A 12,023-nucleotide genomic window follows, 5' to 3' on the forward strand; every position below is an offset into this window, starting at 1 on the left:
CGATATAAAGTAAGAGTAATGCTATTTAGACACACAATATTGACCACCTTAGCTGACCACCTTATGTGGCAGCTGAGGTGTCTTGCCATGTCAATTAATGAATATTGACATGTGTATTCTATTTTTTCTTTTTCTTTTTTCAATAATCCTTAAAAAACAAAAACATCAAAAATTAAAAATCAAATTAAAAAACCCTAACGTCCCTGGCAAGTGGCCTCACGCCGTTCTCAATTCTTCCTCGCGTCTCCACAGCACTCCCTTCCTCCATTGTTGCTGCACTCTGATAGAGAATCACTAGAACGTGGCTGAGAGTTGGAGTCCCCTTAATTACCATATTCTCTACTCTGCTTCTCTCATTCTACTTCTCATTCTCTACTCTGCTTCTCTACTCTGCTTTTCTCAATAAGAATGAAATTTGCAGTCCTAGGCAATTGGGTGGGTTGAGGAATGGAGAGGTTCACTGGTCTATTCTTCTCCAAAAGCCTGTCTGACAGAGAGGTTGAAGATTGAGGTACATACCCAATGTTTAGTGTAATTTTGTTGTAAAAATTGTTGTATAGGTTCTTAACTTTGTGCGCCCTGCTGTTATTAATAACAGATGCCTATAATGCTTTGAACAATCAGCCTTATAGACTCCAAAAAGACAAGGAATTTACAGGTACCTTACGAACAAGGAATTTTAGCTACCTCAAGTTTTTTGTCTTAAAAATTGTCATCTACAGTAAAATTCAAGGAGTTCCAAAATGAATTAACAGGTAAAATGTATTGTGAGGTAGTTGATACCAAGGAAGATGGTGCGTTTTTAAAGTATCAGATATCTGAAGATATGATAATTGCGGGGAAAAAAAAGAGTGCAAACTTTACAGTTATATTCCATGAATTTGACAGCGAAGTTAAGTGCAATTGTTCCAAGTTTGAGTTTAGGGGAATACTGTGCAGACATGCCATTTATGTCTTGATTAAGCATAAGATGGATTTAATTCCAGATAAATACATCTTGCGAAGATGGAGGAAAGATGTGACAAGACGTCACACAAAGATTAAAATTAGCTATAATGAGTCAAATGCCACACTTGAAGCACATCAGTGTGATAAGATGCAGAAGACCTTTGATGAGATTAAGGAGTTGGCAGCTGATTCTGAAGAAAAGTGTGTGATTGTGATGGCTTAGATGCAGAAACTAAAGGAGCAATTGTCTAACCATGACAACGTTTGTGGGAGTACTCAACCAATTCCCAAGTCACCAACTGGTAGGAGCTTTGACAATTGTGTTAATGAAATTTCAAATTCGAAGAAGATACTTACCCCATTAGCAGTCAGAAGCAAAGGTCGACCACCATTTAAAAGGAAGCAATCTAAAATGGAACAAATTGTTAGAAAGAGAAAAGAAGGAATCTAAAATGGAACAAATTGTTAGAAAGAGAAAAGAAGGAGAAAAGAAGAGCACATCTCAAGAAAAAAATACAAATAAAAGAAAAAGAATTAAGGTATGCAAATAAAATGGCTATTACTTATTTTGTTATGTTAAGTGAGTAAAATATTCATGCTGTACATGTGTTGTATTTGTATATTTTTCAGGAGTTCCAGATGGTAGAAAGTGATGTTCCACCCACTGACAAAATTAGTTGTGATATAGTTGGAACACAAGAGAGTATTCTTTTTACTGTAAGAATATTTAGTTGTGATTCCCATTCTTTATCTTGGCCTTGATACATATGTATTTTTAAAATGAGATACTTGGTTTTTTTGTACTTCAGGATTCTCAAATTGCACAGGATAGTCATGGTGGTATGGATGATGATTAATACCCCTACATTTCCCATTCAAAATGTGAGTTGTGAAAAGATTCATCTGATGTTGTTCTATTACTTTTTTATTTAATTGTTTGATTTTTAAATTAGTGATGTATTTGAAATTATTTGGTTACTGGATTTGTTTATGGGGTTTGCTCAAACAGATTGTCCACATCACTTGAATGGAGAGTATATGATAGAAAGCACACGACACCCTCCTGTTGTTTATCTACAACCTCACGAACACATGAAATAAGGAAGTGCTCAAGTCCCATTTTGGTGTCCAGAAGTAATGGAGTTGATCTTGTACTCAACCACAAAATTAGTTTTTTTTTTCTTTTTCCTTTTCATTCATATATATCACTATTGTAGCAATTTAATCTACATGATACTGTTAATCATGTCCATTCGTGGATTGGAAATATCATTATTAATTTCTATAGTTATTCTTCCAATATCAATGTTGTCTAATTACTTCCAGCATTTCTATTAAGAGTTACTTGGGCCTCCCTGCATTGTTGCCTAAGAGTAGGATGGTTATCATCCAGTCAGAAAGAACCACATTCAAAGAAACGCCAATACTGATCCAAAGAACCAAAACATATAATTCAATGAATTTCCTTACAAAAATATATGAGTATAGCCACTTATTCATCAGTGAGCATTTACAATCAAGACAGAGAAACCTATCTGCAATTGTAGGAAAAAAAACAAAAAAACAAAACTTGGGGTTGCAGAATTTGGACTTATAAAATCACTCAATTTCCTTGTCATTGTAGACCAAGCTATGCAACGTTCAGATTACAAAATGTAAATATACTGCTTCAGAATCCAGTGTCACCTGAAGGACCCCTTGTGTGTAAATATACTGCTACAGAATCCAGTGTCACCTGGATTGAAGTAGAACTTTTCCTGGTAGCCTGCAGCAGAAAAATAGTGGCTTTTATCATAATCAAAAGATGAGATCAAATAAGAGGAACATTATGCAACTTGAAAGAAACTAACTGAGTTGTAATGGGCATTATTTGCCTCTTCAAAGAAACTAACTGGTATTACCACACCCAAAAAAGTACATAAGTATTACTGCCAAAAAAATACATAAGTTTTTGCATCCTACAGAGCAAGCAATAAAATACATAAGTATTACTGCCAAAAAAGTGTTCCCAAGTCAATTAAGAACTTTTTTTCCTCCATTTTTCTTTCTAAAGGTTCTCCTGGTATGTTAGTAGCACGATGCAGAAACCAAGATGAGGACAGCTAGGAAGATCAAACCAAAATTGAAAAGCTATTGCCCAATGCTTTCACCTAAGAATTGTTGATGATCTTTGTAAGGCTTTGCTCGCTGAAAGAAGTCCTCCCTTTGTGCCTGACAGAAATAATGTCCCTCAAAAAGTTCCGGCAACAATCCAGCACCAATAAAAAGAAAAGACCACATATAAACTATCACAATTTGCATTCAATCACAAGTGTTATGATCTTTATAATTCAAATATTATCACATTCAGTGACATTATAGCCACCCAGTACCCACGAACTACATGCTAGCAAGACCCAACTAATTACACTAATCAATTTTTACAACAAATTGCAGATTCAAGAAACAAAAACTAAGAACATGTACAACAATTTTTACAACAAAATTACTCTAAAAATTGGGTATGTACCTCAATCTTCACCCTCTCTGTCAGATAGGCTTTTGGAGAAGAATAGACAAGTGAACCTCTCCATTCTTCAACCACCCAATCGCCCAAGACTGCAAATTTCATTCTTTTTGAGAAAACTCTTAACTTTCACCAACAACAGTGGAGGATGGGGATGGATAAATTTAGTGGAGGAAGGGAGGCAATGAGAGAAGCAAAGTAGAGAATACGGGGGGACTCCAACTCTCAGCCACGTTCTAGTGATTCTCTTATCAGAGTGCAGCAACAATGGAGAAAGGGAGTGCTGTGGAGACGCGAGGAAGAATTGAGAACGGCGTGAGGCCACTTGCCAGGGACGTTAGGGTTTTTTAATTTGATTTTTAATTTTTAATGTTTTTGGTTTTTAAGGATTATTGAAAAAAGAAAAAGAAAAAATAGAATACACATGTCAATATTCATTAATTGACATGGCAAGACACCTCAGCTGCCACATAAGGTGGTCAGCTAAGGTGGTCAATATTGTGTGTCTAAATAGCATTACTCTTAATATAATTAAGAGCCTCTTTCTTAGACCTTCCCCAAATAGTAGGTAAACCTATATATTTCCCAGGATTGTCCGCTTCTTTGACCCAAAAAAATCCAACATAAATCCTAGGATTGTGTGTGAATGTTGCTCCATCTATGTTTACTGGTAGTTTGGTTGTTGTGTTCTCCTTTTTAAACTGTACATATGACTAGGCAGTGGTTAAAGTGTGTTTTTTAATGTTCTGTTGTGCATATGACAAAGGAATAATCACATTTGAAGTACACCATGGAAGTATAATGGTAAAGTCCCCAAACCTCAATGAGTGGTGGTTTTATGTGTGTGGGGAGAAGGGGGCGCGCAAGAGGGGTTTGTTGATTATTTGGATTAGTGTCTTGTGAACTACATAAATTTGTTAGAGATATATGGGTATGCAAAAAAGCTTGGCTACCATGACCAAGTGGTTGTGACATGGATACAAAGTGGTAAGAAAGTGTGTATAGACAGTGATGCTTAGCTACTTTAATGGTGTCATTTGGTGCCTCATAGCTGAAAGAGTGATTGTAATTTACTTGGAACACTCCACTGTTATTGATGTGGATGAAACTACAGTGGCTTGGAGGGAGAGGGGTCCTAGTTGTTAGATATATGCCCTAGAAACCAGTATAAAAATGGAATATTCTAAGGATATAATATAATTAATATAATCAAAGGGGAGTGAATGTTACTCTAAGATACATAACGTACATAAAGTAACAAGTCCATGGATAAAGATATGAATGGAAAGCAGTCTAAAGAAGTTAGATTCATGAAACCTTTCCATCATAGAAGTATCATATCCTAAAAAGTTCATGGTCATAGGATCACCAATTGGAAAATGGTGAACCGCAAAGACTAGTACATCCTATGTCTGCTCAAATAGGAGGATGACTAGTCTCAAGTCATTCGTGTAAAGACACTGAGACATGTACGTAGGTGCTCTATAGAGATGGAGTTCACTGAATGCGATCAACTCAAGAATTCTTGTATGGAAGTCTTACTCACAAGTGTCAAACAAATAATTCTAAAGTGTGATAATGCAAATTAGTCCTTAGACTTGAGACATCATAGTTATCTTGTGTATGAGCTGTTTGTTTTTTAGAACACTATACAGTCGTATCAAAAGGATGTGACTTAAAAGTGTTCTTGAGGATACTCATCATATGCACAGAGGCATGTGAACGTACAGTAAGAAATCTCTACTCTTAGTAAGAAGAGAGAATACTATAAAGATATTATTCGTTGAATCTTTGGCCAAAGTACAATATAAGAATTGAAACAAGAATGTTTGCAATTGCATCCAAGTAAATCATATAACCTATTGATGTCATGTGAGGGATTTGACACGAGTTAACCATATCCTAACAACAACAAGACATAGAGTATTGCATTGTTCTCAAAATGAATTCTATTTAGCTTGGGTAGCCATGACAGACTGCTAGGTGTCACTCATAGTTTGTGGAAGCTCTGTAAGGACTAATTACAATTAGTTTTTGCCAATAGGAAGAATTGTATAGAGGGATACGATTTACATTCGGTTTAGAAGTAATCATTCTTCCCCACAGCCTCGCTAATAAGAACCTATAAGGTCGCACACCGAAAAGGTATGGATCGAGAATTGAAAAGAGAATAAATGATTTTGTAGCTTGGTCAAAGTCAAAGTCAAAGTCAAAGTTAAAGGTCAAACCATTGACTTGAGACTTGACGTGGTCAACACAAGGTTGACTAGGACCAATGCTAATTAGACAAGTTAGTGATGTAATTAGTTAAGTCATTAAATCAATTAAACTAATTAGATTAGCTTAATGAATTAATTAAAGTTATGGAACTTTAGTTTTGGTCCTATATGACTTAAACATTTATAGGAAAATGGACCTAATAGACTTAGGCAAAGTGTGACACATTATAAGATTAATGTGATAGATCAAAGTAGCCCAAAAAGAATAAGGAAGAGGAGGGTGCGGTACATGGGGTCTCTAAGGGCACATGTGTGACAATATGTCTATATATAATCATAGTTATAGCACAACACCTCCTTAGGGTTTCAAGTTTGGCATTTAGGAAGAGAGGAAAACATCAAACCTCTTCCTTAGTCTCCCTTGGTCGGCCACCATAGAGGAAGTAAAGGCTAGCACCCACATTCTCCTCTTGGTTCCTTATTCTCCTATTCTCATTCTACCTTAGTGAAGATACTCTGGAGAGGCATATCTTTATTGTGCCTATTTGGAGAATAAGGTGGAGAATCAACAACTAAGGGACCATTCCCTCTACTTGAATACCATCATTGGATTCAAAATTCGCTCTAAGGGTAATTAAGCTCACTTCCTACATTCTCTTTAATATGTGATATTAGTGTCAAAGGTGCAAACTTTCATAGACCTATAAAGATTGGGACCTAAGTTGAGACTTGCATGAATCTCTAGCTATTTTCTTGCTTCCGTTTTATTTGATTTCATATTTGATATGCATAGGCTAGATGATTTGTTCTCTCATATATTCATGGGGTCATAGAAATCCCTACACCTAAATTTCCCTTCATTATTGCAAGAAACCTACTGTTGAATTTGAACAAGAAGATGAGAGTGATGAACAATCTGGTTATGAGGGTATGTATGAGGAGGATGAAGATGATGAAGAGGCTATAAATGTGAAGGATGAGGGTTATGAAAAGGCTATAAACGTAAAGGATGAGGGTGATGACATTGTTGTTAATGAGGCTGAAGAAAGATGGAGAAGTTTTTATCTGGGTATAGCACCTTCAATCCTCAAAATGGTGGTAAGTAAATTTTGTTTTTGGGGTTCAGAAACCCTTTTATCGAAAAAAAGAAAAAGAAAGAGAGAGTATTGTAAATTGTGGTCTACTTGACCCCTTGAGCTGCTTAGATTTCGATTTTAAAAGCATGTGGGGTCCACTTTGCCAAGTAGGCTATGCTTAGCAATTGGCCACCGTGTGTGTTTGTACCATAATGACCTTGCCACGTCAGCATTTTTGACAGTGTTTTGGATGACGTTAACAATGGGGGGTAAAGTGGAACACAATACCACGATCAAGGGGGTTAAGTGGGTCACTTTAACTTTGAGGGGGAGTTAAAGTGAGATTTGACTGAAGTTTCAGGTGGTATTACAGTAAATATGCTTTTTATTTATTTATTTTAATTTTAATTTATTATTTTCTTTAAGGAACAAATATGACTAATTTAATTCGACCTAAACCCTCAATGAGAAATTTTTATGAGTGTGATCGTCATGTGGTTGTAGGAAAGTTAGGGTGAATTTTAGTAATTTTCCCTTTTCATGGTTGAATTAGAGTTTGATGGCTAGCTTTTTGATTGAAGCTGCCAACTCAAAGTCCATGTCAAAGAACAAAAGAAAGAAGTTATGAATATTTTTTAATAGTAAATTGAGCTTAGACCCATAAAATTTATTTTAAATCACCTACAACCCATTCCTTTATTTTTCTATTTAAAATACCCAAATTTTTAAAATAATATCCGATGACTAGGATTCAACTAAGCAAGTTACCTAATATAACTTAAAATATGATTTATTGTATTTTTCGGATTCCAAAACTACCTCTATTTATAAGTTAATGTGTTATGGGGGGTTGATGATGCACGTTGAATTTGGAAAGATCTCCAAATGGTTGTAATGGATGTAGGAATTAATTTATAAACTTATTTGAAATTAAATATTAAATTCAACATTAATGTATTACAGTCCCGATCTCTTGGACCACAGGAGTCCAAGAGATTTGTAGTAACTCACCGTTAGATGTAAATTCAACGGTTCACTCAATCTTGAACTCCTTTTAAGAAACTTTTTTGAACCATTAGATTAATATCCAACGGTGAGTGACCACAATTTCTTGGACTCCTGTGGTCCAAGAGATCAGGATTGTAGTAATCTATAGGTTATTAACGTTTTGGTTTATTTAATAAAAAAAATTATGTTGTTTTCCTTTTATGAATTATACGACTAGTAATCTATTTTATTATAGTTTTATGAATAATAGTGTACATTATAATTATGTTGAAAAATAATTTGATAATCTATTTATTGTTTGTTTTTTGAAAAGCATTTTTCTCTAAATAATGTATCTATTTTTTTTATCTAATAATGTATACCTAGTAAAACAATTTACCTAGTATAATGAACTTATTTTTTTTCTTCTAAATAATGCACCTATTTTTAATTTATAAAAAATGTGCATAAATTTCAATTATACAACATACCGATTTTCTATAAATTATTGTGTACCTATTTTAATTTATGAAAAATGTACGGAAATTTCAATTACAAAGTAATTGACCTAGTTTATTTTTTATTTTTTTGGTAAATAATATACCTATATTTTTATACGTATATATTTTTATTTTTATTTTTCATATGTAGATTATTGGATATGTAATTTACACATATATATATATATATATATATATATGGTTTGCAATTTGGGGGCGATGTGTTAGAGGGAATGGCAACCAAAAGAAATAGAGTGATTGATATACTATTAATAGGAAGTTTTAATTACAATTATGACAGTTAATGAAATACTTGGAATAAATTATAAATAAAATATGAAGTCTGATGGTAAACGATGTAAAAACATAGGAATACTATGACCTCTTATATCCTACTGGTCATTTAAGTTTGAAATTGAATTTTATACATAGATTTATGTCTAAAAAATAGAAATTGTAGGAACCTATATTGGATAAGCACTATTTATAAAAATGGACTCCGCTTTTCACTGTGAACCATAGCTTGGAAGTGGTTCCCCAAACTTCCCGCCATATCTCCCATCATCACTGGCAAATCCTCCATAGTTGCCTTAAGTATTTAAACACCCCCACCTTGAAGAATTATCCCAGGCCAAGCAAACCAAAATATATCCGATTAAACCCATTTTGATTCTCTTGTGGGTTCAATCTGTTTGGCTTGGGTTGGTCGCCTAGCTCCAAAGGCTAGCCCTCGAGTTAACCTTGGCTTCGCCCACCCGCCCAAGTACGTACCAGTTTGTTCCTCGCAAAGGGAACCAAACACAAAACACAAAAACAATGGCAAAATTATTTAACTCATATATCCTTCTCTTCTTCTTTTTCTTATCCTTTGCTGCAATTATTGCCAATGCCGAAAGTGATCAACCTCAACAATTAGATGAGTATTGGAAAAAACGAGCTGAGCAAGCCGAAAACTACACCATGGAATCTTACGAACCAAATCCTCAGAGAGTCACCGACGAGTTCAATGCTGAAGTTGGCGAGTAGGTCTTCTTCATCAATTAATTTCCTTCATCACAATATACATCGTTTCAATATGCATGCATGTTTCTTTTACATTACATAAATTTTCGTATCAACTTTCGTGGCTTAAATTTTGCATGCATGCAGGCTTATAATGGGGAAAAACGAGACAAGAAGGAACTTGAAGGGTCAAAAGAAATATGTTGGTCCATGCAAGGTAACCAACCCAATTGACTCCTGCTGGAGGTGTGACCCTAACTGGGCCAACAACCGCATGAAGATCGTGGACTGTATCCAAGGCTTCGGTCGCAAGACCACCGGGGGTAAAGGCGGACCTATTTATGTCGTGACTGATCCCTCAGATGGCGACTTGGTAAACCCTAGACCGGGAACCCTGCGTCACGCCGTGATTCAAAAAGGGCCTCTTTGGATCACCTTTGCACGCAACATGGTGATTAAGCTGCAGCAAGAGCTGATGGTGGCCAGTGACAAGACCATTGATGGTAGGGGAGCCAATGTTAACATATTTGACGGTGCTGGCATTACCATCCAGTTTGTGAAGAATGTGATCATCACCAACCTTCACATCAAACAAATTAAGGCCAAAGAAGGTGGAATTATCAGAGACTCCGTCGACCATTTTGGTCAGAGGACCAAGAGTGATGGTGATGGCATCTCCATCTTCGGCTCCTCCAACATTTGGATTGACCACGTTTCCATGGAAAATTGCACAGATGGGCTCATAGACGCCATCATGGGTTCCACCGGTATCACCATCTCCAACTGCCACTTCACTAAGCACAATGAGGTACGTACAAACCCTAAATTATAACATACACTCTCTCTCTCTCTCTCTCTCTCTCTCTCTCTCTCTCTCTATATATATATATATATATAGTATATAGTATATGTGTGTTCGTGGATATATATATATATATATTAAAAATTTGATATGCAGGTGCTGTTGTTCGGTGCCAGCAACAGCTACACTCAAGACAAGATGATGCAAATTACTGTGGCCTTCAACCACTTTGGTAAGGGTTTGGTGCAGAGGATGCCAAGGTGCCGGCACGGATTCTTCCACGTGGTGAACAACGACTACACCCACTGGCTCATGTATGCCATTGGTGGCAGCATGAACCCTACCATCATCAGCCAGGGTAACAGGTTCATTGCTGGTTTAAACTCCGCCACCAAAGAGGTAATTTTTCTTGTATAATATTTGTACCATCTCAACTAATCAACCGCCTTATAAGGTCTTAATTATTTTTCTAATAGCGTTTGCCGCGTGTATTAAAAAAATGGTAGCCTAGATGGTCAGACGAGATAGTTAGTTACTGATTGGTTGTGACTAAATATATGATTAGGTGACGAAGAGGGAGTATACGGCAGAAGCGGAGTGGAAGAATTGGCTTTGGAAATCTGAGGGAGATTTGTTTATGAATGGAGCATTCTTTGTTGAATCTGGGAGCCCAGCCAATTTGCGCGCAGACAAGCTTGATATGATTCCCTTCAAGCCCGGCACCTACGTCACAAAAATGACTAAGTTTGCCGGCGCTCTTGACTGCTTTGTGGGCAAACCATGTTAGACAGAGAGCTTTAATTTTTCCTGTTGTACATTCCTGCATGCAAGAAAATGTCGACGACGGAGGATGAGAAAGAAGCCTACTCTTCCGTCTTCACCAACAGAAGAAAAAGAGGAGTTGTATTCTATTATACAAAACGTTACTCTTTTTTTTTTTTTCTTTTTTTTTGGTTTGTTTGGGAAACACTTACGCGCACGTCATATTTCCTTTCTTAAATTAGAATGTATATTTAGAACCACAAATTAAGAACACGTACGTTCTATTTTTTGAAATATAAATAATTTCAGCTTAACCGCATGACAAGTGTTTTAAAATAGCATCTGGAATGATCGCACTGTCCAAAACTACTTCTTAACTAAAGGAAAGTGCCAGGATTGCGTGAATGAAGGTGCAGAGTCAGCTAGCATATAAGTATTACCCGACCATCAATCCTTATGCATCCTTTCTTGTCTAGTTTTTACTATTATTATTCATTACTTTTACAAAGAGTCTAGTTACATTAATCGCAACAACAAGAAGAATTCACTACATAGTCAACAATAATAAATTTAAATATATATATATATTTTTAATATAAATGATGGTCTAAACTATTCTAAATTAATCTAATTTATGGAAGAGGACTTGACTTTGGTGCAAGCGGATGGGTTCACTGCCGTGGCCAATTGAACTAACCCACGTATGCAATTCTAATCAATTATTTGTTTGCTCGTTAATCAACATTAACAGTAAGGTGCAATACATACTAGACACTACTGCTGTTTGTGCACATTTCCTCCCTTAGAATATTCGGAGAAGATCCTTGCGTCTCTTGAATGAACTCTTTTAAGAACCCTACAAAATCAATGGTGGTCAGTTGGGGAACACCGGTGTGCTGTTGGTCAAGAGCCCACTACTAGAAAAACAGCCATTACCCATTGATTATCTAGATAATAAAAAAACATAAAAGTAGCTTTTGAATTTTGTTTAGAAACTAAGGCCCGTTTGGTAACGTTTTAAGGGGTTGTTTTTATTTTCAGAGAACACGTTCGATGGCCCAAAAACAGAAAACATTGAGAATGTTTTTATAAAATGAAAACAAGTTCATGTGTACTTGTAAAAAATAGTAAACAAGTTGTTTTCATTCTCGTGGGAAACGTTTTCATAAAAACAACTCACATATTATTATTTCAAATTGTACTAGTAGAGACGTTTTCATT

The 12,023-nt window shown here is 35.8% G+C and overlaps 1 protein-coding gene across 1 annotated transcript; it reads left to right on the forward strand.

Moving 5' to 3' along the window:
• Positions 8,893-11,188, forward strand: LOC18791252 (pectate lyase). Its single transcript, XM_007224213.2, has 4 exons — positions 8,893-9,258; positions 9,386-10,046; positions 10,197-10,439; positions 10,606-11,188. Exons 1-4 carry the CDS (start codon positions 9,053-9,055, stop codon positions 10,825-10,827), a joined length of 1,332 nt encoding a protein of 443 aa, XP_007224275.1. The 5' UTR covers positions 8,893-9,052; the 3' UTR covers positions 10,828-11,188.

Source organism: Prunus persica, chromosome G1, assembly GCF_000346465.2.
Source record: "Prunus persica cultivar Lovell chromosome G1, Prunus_persica_NCBIv2, whole genome shotgun sequence".
NCBI classification, from domain to species: domain Eukaryota; kingdom Viridiplantae; phylum Streptophyta; class Magnoliopsida; order Rosales; family Rosaceae; genus Prunus; species Prunus persica.

Coding starts and splice junctions, on each gene's coding strand:
- LOC18791252 (XM_007224213.2), top strand. CDS start 9,053: ATGGCAAAATTATTTAACTCATATATCCTTCTCTTCTTCTTTTTCTTA. Junction 9,259..9,385: donor TTCAATGCTGAAGTTGGCGA/GTAGGTCTTCTT, acceptor GCATGCATGCAG/GCTTATAATGGGGAAAAACG. Junction 10,047..10,196: donor ACTTCACTAAGCACAATGAG/GTACGTACAAAC, acceptor TTTGATATGCAG/GTGCTGTTGTTCGGTGCCAG.